General features: G+C 43.9%; 1 protein-coding gene across 1 annotated transcript in view; it reads left to right on the top strand.

Annotated features, from left to right (window-relative positions):
- The window catches only part of PTPRG (protein tyrosine phosphatase receptor type G), a 266165-nt gene that overhangs the window by 80647 nt on the left and 161987 nt on the right, over positions 1–23531 (top strand). The window contains exon 3 of the mRNA XM_081106576.1: positions 1741–1836. Within this exon, the coding sequence (XP_080962702.1) occupies positions 1741–1836 (96 nt within the window). The remainder of the gene's footprint in view (positions 1–1740; positions 1837–23531) is intronic.

Here is a 23531-nt window from a genome sequence, read left to right as displayed (position 1 = left end):
GTGTCCTGATTTAGATACCAGATTTCACCCTTCAGAAAAGAAATGTCACCTTGTTCTTATTGGTGAACTCAATTAACATCTTGGTTAAATCAGTCGACAGGACTCTGTTTACCTTTGACCTGTACTTCTGCTAGTCTCTATGATTATGTTTTCCCCACTGGGAATTTATCATTAATCAGTATAAACTCTCCAAACTCCATCTGGGGTGTGGTTGTTCAGTCTATTACAGCAAATAGCATCATGTCATTTGGAAAAATGGGGAAAAGAGGTCATGGAAGAGATCTAATAATATAGGAGATTTGGTTTACTATAAGGAGCAGGGTCAATCTGTAAGACTCAGTGGAATCACATTCTTGTTACAACTTTTAAGATGTCTACCAATCGTTAACTTTACAATATGTGTTGGTGGTAGTAGTGACGATGATGATGGTGGTGGTGATGGTGATGGTAGTGATTGTGGTGGTGGTGGTAGCGGTGGTTATGATAATGATGGTGGTGGTGGTGGTGGTGATGGTGGTGGTAGTGGTAGTGGTGGTGATGGTAGTGATGGTGGTAGCAGTGGTGATGGTGGTGGTGGTGGTGGTGGTGGTGGCAGTGATCACGGTGGTGGTGGTCATGGTGATGGTAGTGATGGTGGTAGTGGTGGTGATGGTAATGATTGGTGGTGGTGGTCATGGTGATGGTGCTGGTGGTGCTGGTGGTGGTGGTGGTGGTGGTGGTGATAGTGATTTGTTGAGCACTGATGAGGTCTAGGCATGGTGCTATATACGCTAACTTGTTTGGTCCCCATACCCACCCTACCAAGGGTAAATACTTGATTCTGTACATGAGGAAGCTGATGCTCAGAAATTAGCTTGCTTACCTGAGGTCTCACTGGCAAGTAAATGAGGAAACTGTAATAGAAACCCAGATCTGTTATTTTTATCATAAATGTGGTCTCAGGAGAATACTCTGTGGTCTCTTTTTGTTCTCTGAATTGTGTGAATTATCAGAATGTTCAAGCATTAAAATTTCATAATGATTTAAGTTGATTTATCTCTATTCTGCTTTTTGAATAAGAAATCCTAGCCAAATGTAAGAGAAATTATCTAAGGTTGGGCTGAGAGCATCTAGATTTTACATTCTTCCCCTGATGTTTAATCTTAGCCAAGATAACATCAACTTTCTGAAGCCCTAGTTCCTCATTTATAACCGAGTGCAGTAATTTCTGCTCTATCTTCACAGGCATTGTTAGATGGATTGAGTGAAATAATGAATGAGCTGGCTTTTCCCAAACTGTGAAGGCATTATTATCATTACCATTATATTCCTTTGTGGAGTCCCTGAAATTCAGGCTATTTCTCCAGGTTACTGAGAGACCCCTTCAAATTCTCATCCTTAGAACGGGTGGTGTTCATACAGATGTGCCCATCTGAACATTTATAATTTTAACATGTGGACTGAATCTCACAGCTCAGTTTTTTACTTCAACGTGTATAACTCCATTAAAAATTTGCTTCTTAATCAGGAACTTCCACCATAACATGAGCATCAGATAATAAGAAGGTGCTGGTGTTTTTATTTTGTTGTTATGTGAGAAGATGTGTGTTTTGGTGATGTCTGCTGAAGTAATTTTGTAATGAAAAAATATGGACAGATGAATAATCTTAGTAAGTGGGAAATGGATTCATTGTACTGATCTCTCTACTTTAGTGTAGGTGTGGAAATGTTACCAATACACTTTTAATTACTCTTTTTCAGATGCAGCTTTTCTTTTACAATCCAGACGACTTTGACAGCTTTCAAACTGCCATTTCTGAAAACAGAATAATCGGAGCCATGGCCATATTTTTCCAAGTAAGTTAACAGTGGCCCCAGTACCTCATCCAGAGAGTTCTTCGAGTATTTTTTTTTAATTCACCGAATTGTTCTGTGTATAACGAACGCATCTGTTTTCTAGTTCACACCTGTCTAAATGAAAGATATTTCATATTGTCTAATGTGTGATTTAAAATGTAAATAAGTATGTTTAGAAACATAATGAAAATTTTTGCATGAATTATCCTGATTTTATTGCCACTTGACTGGTACACAGATTGAAGAACACATTTATCATCTAAGTTACTTTCACTGCTGAAGCGTTTTGAACAGGTTCCTTCAGCATATTAAGAGGCTGATGTAAAGGAAAAAAAGTGGTTTTCTTTGGAACAACTTCAAAATTTGACATTATGTGCAAGTAGATTAATAAATGGCATCAGTCACTTCTCTGAAGAGACCCCTCTTCATTCGCTCCCAGAAATCCCCAACTGAAGTACATATTGAGACCAAATCATACTCTGCTTATGATTTGCCATCTTTTCTTTCTCTTTTTAAATGTGGGCTATTTGCATTAATGAGTGTTCCTGGCTCCTGTATTGATTTTGTTCCCAGGAGCCAAACTTCATCCTTCCACGGGTAATGTTGTTGAGACTTGTTAATGTCAAATCAAATTAATATTGACCAAGTAGCCTAGAGAGACCGGGTGCTTTATTGTGTGGAAGGTAACCTGAGTAGTAGGTATGTGACTTGCTTTTCAGTCTTAAAATTTGCCAAAGACCACATACAGGTGTTCCTTTACCAGTGACTAATTATATCTTCCTGACAAGTCAAAGGAACATCCAAGACATCAGCACCTTCCCTGACATGGTCCTTTAACCTCTGCCTTTTGGGGCAAGCTCCTTTGTCATCAAGATGGAGCTGCTCTTGTTTCTAGTAATTTCACTACTCTTTTTCGTATAAAAATAAAATGATGGAAAATTCTCTCCACTGCTTATCTCTCCCTCTTAACTACCCTCTCTCCCTTCTTTTGAATAAAGGCACAAATTGGAGGAGACTATATGTAAAAAATTGGAAAACAAATATTCTACTCAAACATCAAACACAATAACAGTGGTTGGTGGTCATCAACCTGGTTCATGGTACTTGTTTTCCAACTGTGGGTTCGGACCTTCTGGTGGGCTGTGAAGTCATGTACGTGAGACCTGACCAGCATTTTAAAAGTACTGACATAGAATAGAAAAAAATCAGAAAATATTAGTATGTCACACATAGTGAGCTTAATTATGTTTGTAACACTTTTCTTTAGTTGTTTATATCCAGAGCGACGCAGGGACTATGTACTGGGTCATGTTATAACATGTGTTGGTTTTATTGTGGTTAATCGACAGATATTTTGGAAATCATCTTTTGTATTGTACATTGGGCTGATCTCTCCATTGTCCCCATTGTCCTCCCCCACATACTTTTTTCCTGTACTTTTCATGAACCGTAGTAGAGTGTAGAGTTTTAAGAGTTTATTCACTGGAGGAAATACTGTTTTCTTTGAATCCCGTCTCTTCTACTTAACATCTATATAATGGCGACTTAGTAATTTAAACTTTCCAACCTCAGTATCCTTATCTGTGAGGTGGGGGTGGCAACTTCTACACAATCAAGATTGTAGAAGTCATTACATGGAGTCCCTAGTATCGGTCCTGGCACATAGTCAACACTGGGACATGACAAATAATATGTGTCCATGTCATCCATCTCTCACTATGGGATAGAGACCTCATGATGTGCGAGTCTTCTTTGCAGGAACAGATGACTATTCTGGACCCTGTCCTGTTGGCAGCTCATTTGGGTTCTGGCAGGTCCCCTTCTGCTTCTAAGCCATGATTAGGTTGCCTTTGACAATCCTGGGGTCACTTGAAACGTTCCTAAACAATTCCCAGCTGTGTGGTTCATCCCTTGTTTTCTGTTACTGCCCTCTTGGCATGGTGCTTTTCAGGTAGTTGGACCTCTACTCCCCTAGCCCTGCCCGCTAATCTAACCCCCTCCTCCCCTGTCATGCCCACCATGACCAGCTCAGCCAGGCCCTGGGTCATCTTTCTTGTGGGAAAAATGCATTTTAAAATTGTTTTTAGGAGCACTAACAGGGCTGGTTCACAGCATGCTCTACCCCAAAGCATTTTATTTTTCTCATTCTGTAAACTTGTTAAATATAAGACCAATTAGTCTCAGGCAGGGAAAGCACGTTGGTGTACAAACCGCAAAACACCTCAATGGGAAATCCAGGATTTGAATTTTAAAGGATTCCTAGGGCAGGACTACTAGCTCACATGCAAAGAAATTTAGATGCATTTTATTTAGTAAGTTCCTCTCTGAATTTTGGCTTCCTGTCCTCTAGACACAAAATAGCGGGCAGATAACCTGGAATGGGACAGAATTGCTGTGGTGAGCTGCCCCCATAGTTTCCCTTAGAAATGCAGTTGTACATCAGTTCATTTGTACGTCTGAGTTCAGACTGTGACATGCAATGGAAAGGGAAGCTTTACTTTTGTGATTTTAATTTCACAGTCCAGTTAGATCCCATACTGTGAGATCTTTGTATTTTGAGTCTTTCCATAGGAATGTTAAATTTGGGAGCTTGGTATTTCTCCCTCAAATAGTCAGTTAAATCTTGGTATATATTTCCCTGTTCAAACCTGGCATCACACCTGTTGGCATTGAAGGAGTATTTACCATCCCTTCAGCACTGATTCAGAGCCAGGAATACTACCACGTGCACCATTAGATAAAATACATGGGATCAGCACCTGCCCACTAGGACCCCACAGTCCCACGTGATCGTGGCCAGAAAGCGGGGAGTGGAGAAGCTTCCCCACTTGTGACGAGGCTGTGCTCTGACTTGATGCCTATGAGCCCACCTATTCATTATCCCGAGGGCCATGATGCCAGTGGCCCAAGCTCATGCCTAGGCAAGGCTAAGCCCACGCAGATGTTGTAGCCTTGATGCTGACTCACATTAGAATAATTTTTTTACATTCATTTTTTCATTATATTTGTTTCTTTTTCCTTCCTCATCATGTGCCCATTATTTCATGTAATTTTAGCTCTCTCACTGTCTTTGCTATGATTAGATAGGATGAAGTTCATGTTTCCAAAACAAACACAAGCCTAAGGGGCACATAGTTGACCAAACCATAGTTGACCTAGAGTAGAGGTTGTCTGCAGGCAGGCCTCTTGTGGTTCACAGGAGTAATGTCTGAACAGACATAGCATTTACAATTCTTTTCTTTAGTTAAACATGGGAGGTGTTACACATGACATGTAGATGATATAGCAGCAATCAAAATCTGAGTAGAGGCTGTTGGTCTACTTTGAAGGGGCCTTGCTTTCCCATTGCAGCAGTCTTCCTCATGCCTTCATGTCAGCATGACCTTCAGATCAGGATCCCAAGCTGGATCCCAGTAACTCTGAGTGGTAGCAGACATCTTTCAGTTGCAGGCAGAGTTGAAGGTCAGTGTCAATGCTGAAAGGTGAGCCAGGTCTTTCTGAGTGCTTGGTGTGAACATCAGTGAAGGAAGGAATGACTACCTCCCCGTATGGAAGATAGCGAACCTTGGAGCCGTGTATGGTTGTGTGCATTTGGGCCCACAGAGCTCTACAAGGTGCATCTACTTCATAGCCACTGGTAGGTGGAATATTTATTACAATTCTCCCACTCGTGTTAGTAGTGTGTCTGGAAGAAAGAACGCCTTGTTTTCCAGTTCATATACACCTTCGCACCAGCAACCCTCTGGAAGATATAGTGGAAAGTAAGGATAACATTTGATTTTAAAGGATTTTCAAATTAATCATGTTAAGAAACTGGCAAGGGATGAAGACATTTGTTGTTAATCCACTGAAGAAATAATTAAATGCTTGTTTAACTAAGTTATGTAAGGCAAAAATTAAAATGATTATTTTCCGTTTGTTAAAGTAGAATCTCCAGTATTCTTGACCATTAGTCTGATTTGAATTCCTGTAAAAATGTAAAATACCAAAAGTCATTAAAATGTTCTTTTAAAATATTTTATTATTCTGACAATACTCTACCTGGGTTTAAGGTAGTAAAAAATAAGAAAACAATGTTTACAGGAAAGCTAAATACAATAGTGGAATGATTAGACAATTTGTAAAGGATACTTCAGTTTGAAAATAACTGGAAATATTTTATTAGCTCTGATGTAAGATTATGGAGTCGAGAGTACCAGTACTCTCAGAGACCTTCCTTTCACTAGTAAGTAGGCATGTGTGTTTTAAGTTTGAATCTTCCATCATAACTCTCTGAATTGGATTCTGATTTGTTTTTCCTTTTTATGATCTTTTCTTCATCATTCCTCATGAACATCTCCCTCATTTACGCACCAGAACTGAAATGCCTTCGAACCATGCAACTATCTTACTGACTTTCAATCCGATGCTCATAGATGCTGGGTAACCCCAAACTTCTTATGGTTTTGATTATTGTCGTTTTTTCAAGAAGCACGTAATCATCTTTGAATTTTGGTTTGGAACATCTCATTAATGTTATGGCTTTTGAATACCTAAAATTTTAGTTCTATTTCCTGATTCCATTGAACTTTGGAGTTATAAATGCATGATCCTTTAAGAGCACCTACATTTACCAACTTTTTGTGATATTCTTTGCGGCTTCCTTGTTAGACCTGTTTGGGTGTAGTCACTTCTGAAAAATTGGCATCAGACACAAAGATATAATATTTTCGTCATGTCTGATCCAGAGGCCCATTCAATGGCACTGTTCTTGTACATTTCAGAAATAACTAAATTGCATCCCGTTTTATTTAAAGCTTGTCTGAAAAGACTTCTTTTGAAGACTCAACAGTTCTACCGAGGTTTCTTCATTCAATGTTAACAGTTTTACTTCTCCTGGGAGAGCTGAGCCCCTTTGCACCAGTATTTATTTTTTTAAAATTTCTATTTAAATTTCTACCCAGAATCTACCTGCAGTCGTTTGGTCTTCCCCAAGGTCCGTAACTCAGTCATTGGCCCCCTGTTCATTTATACCCTTATTTCAGAGTTGAAAGCAAACTTAAAAACTGAAATGTTTCGCAAGTGGCTGCCACATTCTTTATGTCATGTCGGTGCCGACTGCTTAATTATTTCCCTCCATCTGGAGCAGCTTCGTAATTAAATGAAATGGCAGCACCTGGGATTATTTATAGACACCCGAGAAGGCAAGGGGAGTTCTTGATGACTCATCCATCCAGGGCTAGCCAGGAAGCCTTCCCTCCACCTCTCTGCGTTTCACCTTCCCTCTACCCACCCCACCCCCAAGGTAGATGTGATTTGTCCTTCCTGTAATCCCTGTTTCTCTTAGCTGCCATTGGGCATTAAGCCTATAGTTTTAAGTGCCTTCTTCTGCCCTTGTACTGTGAGACCATTGAGGACTTGGGTCTTACTCCTCACTTTTGATCTCTTGCAGGAGGCTAACTCTGGGGCTTTGTTGTGCAAATACTGAACTGAATTTTGTGAAAACATATTTAGATTCTGTAGTCTTGATTACAAAGGAACAACTTGACAACCTATGAATGGCCTGTTAGAAGTAGGCACTAAGAGCTGTGAGGTTTGCAGTCTGAGTCTTGTTTTTCTTCACTTTGTATCCCATCGCCAACCTTTCCCTAGGCCTCACATCAGTATCTTCACCTAAATTACACCTCAGGACTGAGTTATTGGGAACTTCTCAGGATGCTTACCATAACATTAATGATTTGAATCTTGGAAAAGCATATCTAGGTGGATATGTCAGCATCACCTAAAAACGATGGTTATATCAGAAGTATAAGACCCTTGAGATGGCCAAGGAAGGACATTAAACTGAAGAGTGTAGGTCCGCTGATTTATTGAGGACGGTAACTTTCTGACATGGGCTCCATTGGGTCTAACATGCTATTAAAGGGATGTATCTCCTTTTATGCTTGTAGTTGTGAAAAAGCAACAGAGCCTTAAAAATCTTAAAGTAGTAGTGCATTCAGAGACTTTATTGCCAACACTATCTGGGTATGTCTGTCTCTGGATGTTTTAATAAAGTTTTCTATCAAAATGCTTTTATCTCAGCTGGAGAGACTCTGAATTTTTGCTGTTTGTTTTTCTAGCTTGCCTCTATCTCTAGTAATTCCTTCCTAGGGTCTGTCTGTGAAGGTTAATGGAGTAGTTTCTGTGTGCTTCAGCAAACATGTATGTATGTTTCTTGGTATTGCTATTCTTTACATGTCTATGTTTTTCTCCCCCCCCCCTTTTTTCCTATCAGATTCTCTAAGTAAACAAAATGTAATATTTTCTCATCTATTTATTCATGTTCTCATTTGCTAACTCATTTGCTCATTCTGCAATATTTATTAAGCACCTTCTTTATAGCATTCTCCATGAACATTACAAATACAGGCTCAGATTTGTGGCCTGACCTCAGAGTTTATGAGAAACTTTGAGCTGGCTTTTGAATTCTATCATTGAGAGTAGCATTATTTTGTCATTGGGAGGTAGGAGAAGATGAAATGTCAATAAATTAATACAAGAATTGTATCTTGTGTATAATTTCAAAGAGGTAAATATTTTATTTTGTGAGTATGAAGTTCCTATCTGTAAATTTTAGAATTGGACTCTCCTTTCTCTATTTATCTTTCACTTCTTCCAATTTTTTACATAGCAAAACTTCACCATTAAAGTATCGGTTGTCCCATGGTGACCTAAATTGATCTTGTTGATATTTTTTTAACCATCCTGAGGAATCTTTTTCTTCTTTTAATGAAGAATAATTTAATTCTATCCTTACTATAGGTCTATTTATTTTATTTTGTTTTTATTACTTTACTTTTGAGTGATCCTCTTGGCAAGGATCACTACTCCATAGGAAGGAAGGGAAGAAAGGACAGAGAGATAAGAAGGAGGGAGGGCCTTGGCCAGTGTTTCTAAGTGGTTAGAGCACTGGCACACACACACCAAAGGGTCTTGGGTTCAATTCCTGGTCAAGGGCACATACCTGGGTTGCAGGCTCAATCCCTGACCCTGGTCAGGGGTCATGGAGGAGGCAACCAATTGATGTGTCACTCTCACATGGATGTTTCTCTCTCTCTCTCTCTCTCTCTCTCTCTCTCTCTCTCTCCCTCTCCCTCTCCCTCTCCCTCTCCCTCTCCCTCCCCCTCCCTCTCTCCCTCTCTCTCTCTCCAACACTCTCCCTTAAAAAAAAAGATCAATGGAAAAAATATCCTTGGGTGAGGATTAAGAAAAAAGAGGGAGGGAGGGAGGGAAGAAAGAAAGAAAAAAGTAATTATACTCATCTACCCAACACCCACCACAGAAAAACGAATAAGTTTTTTTTTTTAAATATATTTTATTGATCTTTTACAGAGAGGAAGGGAGAGAGAGAGTTAGAAACATCGATGAGAGAGAAACATCGATCAGCTGCCTCCTGCACATCTCCTACTGGGGATGTGCCCGCAACCCAGGTACATGCCCTTGACCGGAATCGAACCTGGGACCTTTCAGTCCGCAGGCCGACGCTCTATCCACTGAGCCAAACCGGTTTCGGCAGAATAAGTATTTTGAATTGGAAACCATATGAATTGATGCCTGAGAGTAGTGATAGGTTGTTAAAACCTCCTTCTTACACTGCTTTTCAGGATAATTGCAATAAACTAATATGATTCTTAATTTATTCCTTCCCAGTTGCTGCTGTTTGAATATCATCTTTCTCACATTTTCCACATCCTTGGTTTTATCCAGTTATAAGTTCAATTCTTTCACTACATTACCTAAAAGTGTAATTTCAGAATGTTTTGGGTTGATTAAGAAGACTTTTTTTATACACACACAAAAATTAAAATACATATGTTCCAATTAAACTATTTTAACAGCTAATTGGTTTCATAGGACTTGTCATTAAGTGAAGGCCAGAGTCATCTTTAATGTTCAGATGCAATTTTAGAGCAGATTTGTGGATGTACAACATTGAATTTATAGTCTATCAGGTGTTTTCAGTGCATCTCCTGGCTGCAAATGGCCTGTAATTCAAACTTCCTCTTAACGAGCATTACCGAAGACTATTTAATAATTGGCGAAGCATTGCATAGTTAAGAAGCTTTGAGTTCTTTGAATGTGACCATGTGAAAATCTTCTTTAATTAAATCATTGCACTTCAAGGACAGTTAGCAAGTACTTTGCCTTCATCATAACCAGATAGTTTAGTATCTTCATTTAGTTTAGAATTTACTTGTTTTGACCATTAGTTCTCATACACGTCCTATAGTTTTTCATAGTCTCAGAGAAAATCTCAGGAACTCCGTAGTGATCTCCCTAAAATGAAGTGAGATACCTGGCCTCTAAGGGGTTAAGGGGTTAAGATCCTGTAGCTCTGGAATATACCAAGCGGAGGATTCTAGTTTCATGACTCTCAATCCAGTTGTCTTGTTTTCCCTAAGTGTGTCCTCCCTGGAGTGTGAACTAGTAGATTCCCTAGCTGATTAGACCTCTTGGAGAACTCTACCCATAAAGTATTTTGCATCCCAAGAGTAGAAGCGACTGGCAACTCTCCTCTCCCCACTCTTCCTCTCCAAGATAAACTAGTTGAAAAAGTGCTTCTAGATAGAATACAAATAGTGTTAATAACAATTAGCATTTATTGTGGACTTATTTTATGTAAAATGCTAAAATGAAGCCCCTACATTAAGTATCATCCGATTTAATCTTCTCTTCGGACCCTCTCAAGGTGTTGTTATGCCCATTTTACAGGTGCAGAAGCTAAGGCATGGAGCTTTTTCAATATAAATTCCTCAAGATTCCACAGCCCAGTAAATGTTGGAGCCAGTATTCAACAGAAATAGTATACCTCCAGAGTCTGTGCTCTTAGAGGAGTACCAACTGGGAAAAGTTGCGTATTCAGTTGAAGAGGGTAGAGAAGGAAGTCTATATCACTTGGTCCCTGTTATTATCATCTATATATAGAAAAGCCCAGCGACCAGAATGGCACTGTGGCAGCCAACCAGCCTGACCCGGGGCCTGATTAGCCCCCAACACCCGATTGGGGGCGGGTTAGTTTGGCCAACCACCAGTGGCCCCTTCCCCACCCCCCTGCAGGTCCCACCCCTGATTGGTTCCCAACACCCTGATCAGGGGCAGGGCCAGCTGGCCAACTGCCTGTGTCCCCTCCCCCTCTCTGGCCCAGCCCGATGGGCCCCATAGGGCAGGCCAGCCGGACCCCACCTGTGCACCAATTCGTGCACCGGGCTTATAGTGTGTATATAAGTGCTTTAGGGACTTGTCAATTATGCTGGAGCCTGAAAAGTTATTTTCTTGTAACTTAAAATTGTGTTCTTATTCTTTCCCCCCATAATTAAATCCTTTGATCCTATTCTAAATTCTCTCTGGCTCTGCACCTGTAGTTATTTTATAGATCTGAAGACAAGTTTGTTGGTTTGGTTTTTCTTTTTCTTTCTTTTTTTTCATGTAAAGGCTATAAAGAATATTGAATGGATTGCGTGGTTAGATAAGGACAGTGTGAATGAATGGGGTAGGGCTTTAAACAGTGATTTAAGAACTTTTTTAATGGAAGTAGTTCTTTCGGAGAGGAGGAGGAGGAGGGAGGGGGGAACAGAGGATTTTGCCCCCCGAGGGACAGGTGGCCATGCCTGAAGACACTCGCTGTCACACTGGGGTGGCCAGTGTTACGGTGGTGGAGACTAGAAATGCTGCTCAGCATCCTACAATGTGCAGGCTGCCCCGTCGTGGAAAACTGTCTGGCCTAAAATGTCTGTGGTGAGGTTGATATACCTGCTGCCTGGTAATTAACTGTTTGAGGGCACCTGAATGTTTTAATCTCAGTAGGTTGTGGGGGAGCGGGTGCATCGGTGGCTATTTGGGTTATACATAAGCTGATAGGAATAAATAATGATAATAATAACTACAATCTCATGTCTGAGAATCCCCTAGTCCCCTGCCAACCAAGGTTTAGTCAACTGGATTCTAAGATCAGGTGTAAAGATTTAAATGCAATTTAAATGGATGTCTCCCACAGTTGTGTGGAGGATCATTTGGAAGAGGAGAAAGAGAAGGGCAGAGGTGCAGAACAAGCAGAGCCAAAAAACCACTTAGGATTCTGGCTCAGCATCCCTAGCAAGAACGGTGGATGAGGCAATAGGAACTACAGAAATAGCAAACCCAAGACGTATTTAGCAAATAAAATCAGCCAGATTTGGTGACCGATTGGATATGGATGTCAGAGTTGAGAAGGATCCGTGGGTGAAGTGAGGACCACAGGGCAGGAGCTGTGCAGGAAAGAATGGCCTGAGATGCCAGCGAGATTTCTAAATACAGATGCTCTGTAGATATTTACAGGTGTGAGGTTTAATCTCGGGGGAAAGCGGGGCTAGAAAAGAATACGGAATCATTTATATGTATGTGTCAGCTGAGATCAGGAGAATTTTTGAAGTCAAACAAAAAAGGTTTAAGTCGAGAACATTCTGGAACAGCAATATTATGGGACAGAATTCAGCCAAATTGTAAGGAAATTTTGCTAGCCTGTTGCTAAATGCAGCCATTATAAAATATCAAATTGTACAAACTTAAAACTATAACTTAATTTTTAAAAAAAGGTAATAAGTAGGGGGAAAAAATTAAACTTACATGCCAAAATGCTGAAATTGGCATTTTCTGCGTATTCCAGCTTCATCTTGGTGCCCTTCAATTACACTCATATGGGTATGCGTTCCCCAGACACTGCAATGATTTGTGAAATAAGCACCAATTTAGTAGGACATTTATTTGGCCATAAAAATGGTAAACAAAGATAAGAACATGTGCAAACGCCTTTGAACTCGATATCAGAGGGAGCTGGTTGGAAAAACTGGAAGATCAATGCAACTCCCTTTGGCAGTTGTAGGAAAATCTGCCCCCGACACCCACATCCCTGCGCTACCCGGTTCCCGTGGTGCCACAGAAGTCGTTCCCCGGGGCAGGCTTTTAAAGCTGTCCATGCTGGTTCTACTTTAGAGGTTTGTTACTGTGTCTTCCCAGATCTTTTTTCTCTCTGGCCATCTAGGCATTGCCTCAGAAATGATTAACCACCTTTCACTGTGTGAAGCTTGCTGCTCCTCACTCGGGGTGCTGCTCCGTGGGGCTGCTCTTACTGCAAGAAGCTTGCGGCTCTCTTAGATTTAGGGTTTACACTAACGCTGCTGTTTGTTTTTTCTGTCTGTAGTGTCTTAAAATCTATGGTGCGTCTGCACCATCCGAAGCCCAGTGCCCTTGTTCGTCTGTGTATTCCGGATGATGCCTGCCTGTTTCTTGCCTGGCCCTCTGACCTCCCAAAGCACTTGTCACGTGCACCACGTGGCCTAACTATAAAGACAGAGGGCAGCTGGTGTGCACAGATCTTTCGTGGGTGGTGGGCCGATTCAGTCACTCATACACGACGTGACAGCAGACTGGGAAACTTAATCTGTCCATCTCTGTGAAACCTTTTGTGATTTACCCAGTGCCCCTTTCTTCTCTAACACCTTGATCGTGGTAAGACTGCTTGGCCAACTGTGCTATTTTTCAGGAGTGCAACTCCTGTGTTTGTGAGGGATTAGGAAACAGAGACTGTGGGAGAAATTCCGTAATAGAAATATTTTATCCTTCATGCCTTTTCACTTGCGACAAATGTGATACCGTGAAAGGCACAGTAGTTGGGACTCACGCTGTTTCTTTATGTTGCCTGCCCAGGTGTCTTTTGAGAAAAGTATTAGGACAGAATCTTCCTGTTTAGGGTTTTGTAGGGGCTGAGAAGTATACCTAGGCATCGACTGGCATGGCACATGTGGACAGTAGATTCTGTACCCAGCCCTTCTTGCTCTCTAAATAGGCACTATGTTACCTGATTTTGGTGTTTGTTTGCAAATTCTTTTGCAGCTGTGTATACAATGATGAGTAGAGCTAATTAACTTTATATCTTCCTTGTTTGGAATTTGGGTTTGTCCAAAATTGAAGTAAGCCAGGACTTGCTTAAGAAAGTGTTGATTGGGTACATCAATACTATAAATCACTTTGCAATGGAAGGGATTTGCTCAATTTTTGTGTATCAGTTGGGTATTATCACCTGATTTCATACAGTTTTCATTTGATAGTAGTCCTTTGGTTATAACAAAGAACTCACATCATACATACGGATTTGGTGAGGGATCTCCTAGAATCACAGTGCTAGTGTGAACCACATATAATGAAATATAATTGCTTATCTCAAAAGCAATAACCAGTTCTGACTGATCATTTAATTCTGGGATTTCTCAATCCATACCATTGGGGTATAGGCATCCTTGGGCACCATTCTAATGTGGTTTCAACCAATTATTTCTATTTTTAGGTCCTGGTTCTTTTTTTTTTTTTTTAACTGAACCAATTACAGGCACACCTCACTGTATGGTGTTTCGCTGAGAATGCGTTTTCATCAATGTTGAGGCAAAAGGTTCCACTAACAAAAAGATTAGAACTCATTGAAGGCTCGAATGATGTTTAGAATTTTTTAGCAATAAAGCGTTTTCAATTGAGGTACATACCTTGTGTTTTTAGACACAATGCTGTTGCACACTTAATAGTGCCGCCCAGTGTACATATAACTTTGATATGTACTGAGAAAACAAAAAATTTGTGACGTGATTTATTGCTGATACTCACTTTGTTGTGGAGGCCTGAAACCAAATTCACAATATCTCTGAGGTATTCCAGTGTAGGGTTTAGCACCAGAGGGCTTAGAAATGTTTGCAGCTAGCGGACACAAAGCCAGTTCCTAAACCTTTCAAGACAGGAAGGGAATGGTTAGAGCCCCATCTGAACTTGGTAGCTTGGCTACCCTCTTTTTTTCTTTCTTTCTTTTTCATGGAAATCAGCCTGACGCCCGGGTTCTTCTGTATTTTGAGTTATACAGGCAAAAGCTGCCCTCATCCCTGTGAACTCTGCAGACAGGTGAACCCCAGGCCTTCTAACAAGGGAGTTCCAGTTTCTGATTGTCTTTTAATATAAACAATAATTTAAAAAAAAATAGGTGATAGTTACGGACGTGGGTCATGTATCAAGCCCGCTGCCCATTCTGCCAAGCGCCCCACATACATTCGCCTACCTGATGCTCATGGCACTTCTCTGAGGAGGAGCATCTGCTCCCGGTACCTCCCCAGAGGCTGTGATGCCCTTTGAGTGCGAAATCACAGTCTAGGAGAGCCAGGAAAGGCTTGGGGGTTGGAGTGAGAAGGTCTGTGCTAAAATCCTGTCTTGCCACATACTGCCTTGCTCCCCCTCTGCCTTCGTTCCTTTGTGCAGTGCATGGAAATGTTGATATCTGCCTGCTTTGCTGTGAACTTGGGGTGAAAGCATGCATGTGAAAACACTATAGAGCAGACGGAAGCACTAAACATTTGTCAAAATAATAATAGTTTGATCATGATGATAATTACTCACAGGTGGAGTTAAAATGCTGCAATAAAAGGGGTTATTTTGAATGATTGCTTTCCCAGAAGCCTGGCCTGGAATGGACACGTTAAGGTAAACACATTGTGTTGGTGCATCGAGTATGTGCACCATCCCCGTCCGCCTGCGTTGTGGTGCCAGTGCTTTAGCTCCCTGGTCGCCTTGGCCTGGGGATGAGGTTCTGAAGTGTTGTTGGTGGTGCTGTGACCCCGTCAGTCAGGAGGAGGCAACCAAATCCAATTCCTCGAGGAGCATCTGCATATCTCTCTTGCTGCTTTGCGGAGGAGCTCAAGTAATTGGTCATAACGCCCTGGATGGTGAGATAAATAGTCACTTAATTGGAGGGGCTGGTCAGCTGGAGAGAAGGTAACACATTGACATGGGCCCAGATGCCGCACATGGTGGGGACGCCATTTGGAAGGAAGGGTCCCCATCACCTTTTTTTCTGGCCCCCAAGTGCCTGCCTAATTCATAGTAGTGAGTCCCTTTCCAGGGCTGAAGTTGTAAGCCAGGCGGCCTTTTGGTGGCCTTGCCGGTGCTGGGAGCGTGTTCTCTTTTATGGGTGTCTTCTTGGTTACAGGCGATGCAGCAATAATAATGCTGTGGTCGGCACAGGTTTTACCTGCTGTGGTGTGTGAGGAATTGCCGGACCTGGGGATTCATTCCACTCGTCCCCGGGTCAGTGTGGACCGAAGGTTGGGGTTGTAAGTGGGAGGTGCATTCCCTTCTTCACTCGGCAGCTGTGACTATTCCCTCATCTAAAGGGATGAGATCACCCCACATGCACACCCCTCCCTCCTTCGCTCTTGATGCCCTTCCGTTGCCTTCTGTGTTCGTTCCCTTTGCAAAGTCACTGTGGTGTCCCATACACAATGGCCAGCACCGTGTCCAGAGGATAAATAACTAATACAGCACGATCCCTGTCATCAAGGAGGTTTCTTCGTACACACACACACACACACACACACACACACCCTGTAACTCTCTAAGACCAGGACCTGTGCTTGTGGGATGCTGTAATCTCAGTGCTTACAGAGAGAGGGGATGAAAGCAGAGGAGATCCCTTGAGAGTCTGCGTAATGAAGAAGAGCCTCTAGGTCCACACTGTTTGACTAAGTCCCACTTTTCCCCATTAGGAGTAGCAGACTTCAGCCACGTTCACCTAACCTTTCCATCCCTCGGTTTTCTCACCTGGAAAATGGAGAAAGCCATGAAAGACCAGCCTTGGAGCGTTGGCGTGAGGCTTGTATTAGTTAATGCGGGTGAAGTGGACCTGTCCCTGGCACATTGTAAGACTTCACTAGTGTTAGCGCTCATAACTCAAACACTAGCACGTACTGTCATGGATGCCGGCAAGCATCAGCCACCGGGTGCAGCAAAGCTTAGTTATGTGGGAGTTAGTGTGAGGAACCTGCCTGTATGAGAGGCAAGGCGTTCTCGCCTCAGTAGCGTGTCACCTGGCATTTGGGCTGAGCGCGCCTGGACCAGTCGTCCTCAACAGTGGCTGCATGTTGGAGTCACGGAGCCAGCTTTAACTTGTTCTCATGCTGGGGAGACCCCCCACACTCAGGGTCAGAGCTGCTCAGGAAGTTCTTCAGGGCAGTGCAGGCTGAGACCTGCTAGTGTGGCCGGGCCCACCCCCACCCCACCAGCTCTCTGCCTGGACAGTCCGTTCATTTGGGTTCCAGTCTTCCTGTGAGGGGGGACCCTGATGCCCCTCCCTGCCTCCACGTCTCATTCCCCCCCCACCCCCCCCCCAGTCCCACTTGGATTCTGTTCCTATTTTGTAAGGAAAGGCTTCAGGATGTGCCCTTGTCTGTCGCGGACTCCGCCTTGCTGTATTATGCAAAATAGGAACATTCTCCTAGGTGTCAGGGAGCCACATGATTTGTCCCACCTCCTAGTTTGAGCCAGGAGAAAGCCAAGGGTGAGATTTGTGGGCGATGAGGGGGATGGAGGAGGACTGCTGGCCCCAGAGCTCTTCTGTCTCCGAATTTCTTTCCTGCGGGGGATGAGCCAGCAGAGGACGGCCAAGCCCTTTACTAACCCCAGGACAGTGGCCCCGCCTGGGGTCTTGGCCTAGCCCTGCATCTGCTTAATGCTGGCGGTGGAAGCCAGGACATTCCCTCTGGAGGCTGCGGCTGGGAGCTGGGCAGGCACAGGGCTGGGCTTGCTTTACTTTCAGAGGCCCCGGTGTAAGGGGCTCCCCCTGCCTTGGAGCTGGGGGGGGGGGGGGGGGGCGGTGGAGCAGAGTTGGGAGCTGGGAGCTGGAGGGGGAAGAACTTCTTCCCAGTCACCAGGTGTGTGTGGTACGAATTCCTGCTTCCTGAGCCCAGGCGGGAATGTGGAGGGAGGGCAGCAGGTTTGTACCGCCCCTGCCCTGCTCCTTCTGTCTCTCCTGTTACGTTACAGAGGAGACTGACGCATCTGTGGGCCAGTTTACACCCGTTATCTCCTTTGGTGCCTCAGACTTGTGCGCCAGGAACGCCTGTTTCTAACTGAAAAATGGGGAAACAAAGTCACAGACCTACTCGAAATTGCCCAAAGTCACAGGACTAGAAAATGGCATCATTTGAACCCACATCTTTCTTTCTCTGGACCGCTTCCCCTCGGCCTAACCTCAGTCTTGGGTTGCTCCCAGGAGTATGACCTAGGGTGGGTGCCCTAGTAACAGTACTTGGGACTTGAAGGAAAAGTCTTTATTGGGGAAACCTGTATTGTTGGACCACTTTTCCTGCCAGCAGACCTCTTAAAATTTGGAGAATCTAAGGCTCTGTGAGTTTTATGTTCTCACTAGCCTGCCTAGGGAACCTAGCTTCAAGCTCATCACAATTGGCTTTTTATGGTTTTTGCCATGTGTCTCCCCCAGCCCTGCTGCTTCAGTAAAGGATGTAAATGTGCTAGAATGTTCCAAGCCCAGGCAGCACCTGCTAGAGGTCTCAGTGGCAGAGCCAGGCCAACCCCAGCCTGACGCCTGCCAAGGCCATCCAGGGGCCGTGCTGGGAACTCACCAAGGGCCTGGAGAGACCGGGAGGCTCAGGGGGTTCTCCGTGGGCTGGCACAGCTCTTGGCTGCTGCTGAAACTTTCTGGAAGCTCGGGAGCAGTTCCGCGCACATCTGGCTATGTTCTGCCCGGAGGCGTTTGGGACCTGCCCAGGCCGGGAAGGCGGGACCTGCGCACAGGAGCTTATATCCACCCACAGGCTTATGGAGCAGAATGCTCACCACCTCCCTGCGGCCTCCTCCAGAGCCCGGCGGTGTAATCGTCCTCTCCTCTTGGCGTTATATATGATGAAACGTCGCACAGCGCTCTTCTGTCGGGCAAATATGTAAAATCAGCCTGGGTACCTGGCAAAGTACCTTCACTTACATCCTTGTTAGAAAAGCTTCATTTAAAAATCTCTGGGCCATAAAGCAACGCGAGCGCAGTGTTTGCCGTCTGTGTCGAGGGGGCCCTTTTAGGCAGTGTTGCTCTCAGTTATGGAGGATGTCAAAGCTTACTCCCCCCCCACCCCACCCCACCCCTGCCCCGGGGCCTGGAGTGAGGCCACCAGCAGCTGTCCAAGAGGACATTTTTGCGACTTGGTTTAGGTGCCGCCCACCCAGGCTGTCTGGATACACATGACAGTGGTTGGACATCACCGCTGTGCCGTGGCTGAGGGCCGCCCTGCGCTCTCCTTGGGAGAAGAGTGTGGCTCTCCGCCCTTTCCACTTTACGCAGAGTGGCCTCTCCGTAGTCATTCACCAAATGGTCCTGGTAGCCCGGTGTGTGCCCGGCACTCGGCCAGGCTCTAGGCTGCCCTGCTGGGACAGCCACGTGGCCTCGGTCCTTCTGGAACCACAGTCTGTCAGGTGACTTGGTGCTGATCACGTAGAGGTGCCGACGGACCTGTGATTTCACGTGTTGCGTCAGTGCCCAGAGAGCATGTGACGGGGGTCACGCCCAGTTTGGAGGTCACGAACGGCTACCAGAGACAAGAGTGAGCAGCATTTAGCTGGATCAAGATGTTCTCAGCACACAGGGCAGCGTGTGAGCTGCCCCAAGGCAGGAGAACTGAGCGTCGGGGGACCTGAAGGATGCCAGTAGGGCTGCAGCTGGACCCCACGGGGACTTGAAGGCCATCGGCTCTGGACTCTTACGGGGGAGCCATTGCAGAACTGGCTGGGTGGGGACAAACTTGGCCAGCATTTGGGAGCAGATCGGGACGGATGTGGTAAGAAGACCGAGCTGGAAAGAAGCTGGGAGGTTGCACTGCCATCCATTTGTCATCAATAAAAGAGATGGTGGGAGCTGGGACCTGGGGGGAAATGATCTCTTTCTATTACCGAGATTGTCGGAATTTTATGTTCTATGTAGGAGGAAGAAAATTAGTTTCAGGCTCTGGGAACATGCATTTTGAAGCAACTTGGTGACTAATGAAAATAACACTCTGGGGTAAGAAAGCTGGTCAGACCGGGTTTTATAAATGCCACTCACGACCGAGTTTGTAGAAATATCCTCGTTTTTTTTTTTGATACTGGCAATTTTTCTGCGCTCGCTCTTTGTGGCTTTTTACATTTGCCGTTTTCTCCTCTTGTGTTTGCCTCTTTACGTGTTTTGTGTGCGCTGTGTGAGTGTATTGAGTGGGCCTTCTGTCTTCTTCGGGTTCCATTTTAATTTTGGAGGGTTGGGTAGGAGGGTGGTCAGGATTGTTGGGGAGCCAGGCAGAAGGGTGGTCAGGATTGTTGGGGAGCCAGGCAGAAGGGTAATCAGGACTCTCTGTTCCTGTGCACATTTTGCTGTTGGTTGTCTCTGCAAATAGAAGTGGCTATTTCCACTGTGGAAGTTAATTTTGCAGCCATATTGTATCAAACCTCTTGGGGATTCCATTAGTGTGTTTGCAAGTAGTCCTTGGATGCCTAATATATAAAAATTACAGCCATCATTTATAGTATCGCATCATGTCTCCACTCTGTGTGTTTTACTACAGACTGACAATGACCAGGCAGAAGCCTGTTTATAATCTATAATAATAAAAGCGTAATATGCTAATTAGACCAGACAGCCGAACGACCTTCTGGACGTTGTTCTGGACAAAGCCGTGGTGGCAGGGGCTGAGGCAGAGGCGGTTAGGGGCCATCAGGCAGGCAGGCAGGCATAGTGGTTAGGGGTAATCAGGCAGGCAGGCAGGCGAGCAGTTAGGAGCCAGCAATCCCAGATTGCAAGAAGGTGCAGGCCAGGCTGAGGCCCCCCCCCCCCCTGCCACCATGCACGAATTTTGTGCACTGGGCCTCTAGTTAGTCAGAATAAAAGAACAAATTGAGTGGATGGTCCCCAGCTGGAGGGCCCTTTACTGCTGATCACATTTTATTCCCATTTACAGTTTACAGTTCAGATAGCACACAAGAAAACACAGTCTGCCAGCTCATCCTAAAAACACAAAGCAAAAAGCCATTCATCTTCAATGTGAAATCCTCGGGCCAAGCCAGCGTATGATTAGGAACCCACTGTCAGAAACAGAAAAGCCTCCAGCTGGCCCTTACGATCACTGTGCATTTACGCAAAGGGTGAACTCGGATCCTCTCTGTCACTGACTGCCTTGTGCCACTTAGGACTGTAAAAACCCGATGGTGTGGAACAGACTTGGTAAAGGGCGGCCTTCCCAGGTCCGGTAGCTCTTCCAGCGAGAAGTGAGAACATGACTCCTGTAAAGTGCAGGTCGGGATGTTCTGCCAAAGGCGATATCGCTCCAGACCCGAGACTGTTTCAGCAAATGAAAACCTAAGTAAACCCGCAAAAGTACCTGGTGTTCTCTCAAGGACTCCTGGCTGAGCATGTCCACATAAACAAACTCTTGGGAGTAAGGGTGCGTTTTTACAGGCTCATGTTACTGGTAGGTAGGTGTGGATGGGGGGCTCACACCTCTTTTAGAGGCAGAGTTCCTCTACACCCCTTCCCCAAGTTAGAAAACACCCAAGCATAGTAGGGATCTGTTAAAAAAAACAAACAAACAAATTGCTAGAGGGTATCCCTTGTATGAAATAAAGTTCACTCCATCTTTTGTACTATCTGTATCTAGAATGCTCAGAAACCAGAATTTCCGAGAATCCCCACGTCCCATAGGGGACGTCCCCACACTGCGTATGTGTATTAAATAATAAGGAAAATAATATTAAGTTATATATTTAGTACATAATAAGTATTGAATAATGTGATCAGGAAATACCTAAAAACTAGAAATTCGTTTTCCTAAAGAACCTCTCCTGTGGGATTTTTATTGTACCATAGTCTTTTCTGGTTTGAAACCTGGGTTAAATGAAACGATGCGTTTTTAATACACAGATGTGGTATTGATTTTCTTCTTTAGTTCTCTTTCAATTTTCCATTATTTTATAAGGCACACCAAGCATATCATTGGTGCTTTTAGAAAGATTTTAGTGGGATGACCAGCATGGCCAAACATGCCCGCACAAAGCACTCTCTGAAAGAGGAGGCACTTGAGATCCTCAGAAACACTTTTTTGTAAAACACTTTCAAATCCATAGCATAATGCTAGGAAATTAACTCCACTTATTAAAGTGAGGTATAAATATCTCAGAATAATAATTACCACCATCCTAGTTTCCCAGGTTTGAATGGTTGCTGTCTTAGAGATTTACTAATTCTAATTAGAAATTATCTTCATTATGAATATTAAGCTTTTGAAAGATTACATGGCTAATTGATGAAAGAACTAGAACAAATATTTTAATATCAATTTACCTTTGTACAGGGCTTGGCAATTTATCCCATGCCTTTACCTACATCATTTGAGCTGTAAGACAAGTAGACAGATAGGCTCTGTGGCTCCCATTCCATCCTGCATCCTGGCCCCAGCTTTTTCCTGGTCATTTTTCTTAACAGACTTGGGGAAAAGAAAGAACAGAAGTCACGTGACTTGCTGAAGTTCACCAAGCTGGAGTTAGCACCCAGACCTCTCGTTTTTATGCTGTTCTTTACTGCCTTCCAGGAAAGCTTTTGGCCTTCTCTGAGGTGTCACGGTGGACAGGTCGGGAATACGAGGCCCTTGTCTTGGATTTGACTGGATAAGGAGGATTTGCTTGTACTTGTGACTAGAATCCAAGGCTGGATTAGTTTGGGATTTTCATAAGCATCTTTCGTCTTTCAACACAGACTGGTCTAAGCAAACCCTTATTGTAGAATCTAATTTTGTGAAACCTTATCATCCATCACTACTTACACTAGTCTTTCAAAATGGTATTTTAGGCCTGAAATGTAATCCTAAGAGAATAATTCAAACATTGGAAAAGTTTTCGGCACACAATTGTTGATTAGACTGTTATTTATGGTAGCGCAATAGGTGTAACAAACCCAAATTCCCACCATTTGGGGAAGGGTCAGTGAATTAGGCAAATCCTGAAACTGGAGTATCTTGTAGCCATTAAAAGTTGTGCTTATGGAGACTTTTAATGACTTAAGGCACGTTATTAATTAATATTATTATGATAAAATGTTAAATACTATAAGTGAACAAAGCAATTTGGAATCGCAAGCACATACATGGTAACTGTAACCACGCAGTCATCCCTGCACTTGACATGTATCAGTCACTTTGAGGTGAGTGCTCATCGTACTTACCGGGGAAGCCCTTTTTTGGTAACTTCATGTTCAGATGCAGAAAAGGGAGTCCAGATACCAGGTCACACACCTAGTAAGCGGAGAAGGGGTCATTCGAACCCCTGACCTTAGCCACTGCTGCTGTTCTGCCCAGTGTAGTGTTTATAGCACATGATCGCACACAGGCTGTGAAATACGTTCATGAGGGGAAAGTTTGGAAGGGTGTATGACCCAGTTTCCAGCACTGGTGACCTAGGTGCTAGTCTTCCCTGTATCTTATAAAGAGTGTGTGATATCTGTGTCACAGAACAAAAGGCAGGTTTAAATAAGTTGATAGATGGGAGGCTTTTTTATACCTCCCAGCATTTCCTTGTCCCTGCGTGAACACCCACTGTAGGCTGAGGTTTCTGTGACTGCCAGCTTCTGTGCAGTCAAACCACAGTGGCCAGGCTCCCTCCCGCCCTGACTGGGCGTCGCTTTAGTGAGAGAGGGGATGTGGACACACACCAAATGGGCCTGGACACTGTCCTGCTCTCCAGTCACAAAGCACAAGCCCAAGAGACGCACAGAAATGTATGGTCTGAATTCATCCCCCCTCAGTTCTCATCTCATAAGTTTTTAGCTGATTTGGCTAAGTGCTTGGGCATTGGAGCTGTGAAAT

This window comes from Myotis nattereri (genome assembly GCF_964212035.1).
Source record: "Myotis nattereri genome assembly, chromosome: 14".
Taxonomy (NCBI): domain Eukaryota; kingdom Metazoa; phylum Chordata; class Mammalia; order Chiroptera; family Vespertilionidae; genus Myotis; species Myotis nattereri.
The sequence above is the reverse complement of the archived record's forward strand: the minus strand, read 5'-3'. Positions and strand labels throughout refer to the sequence as shown.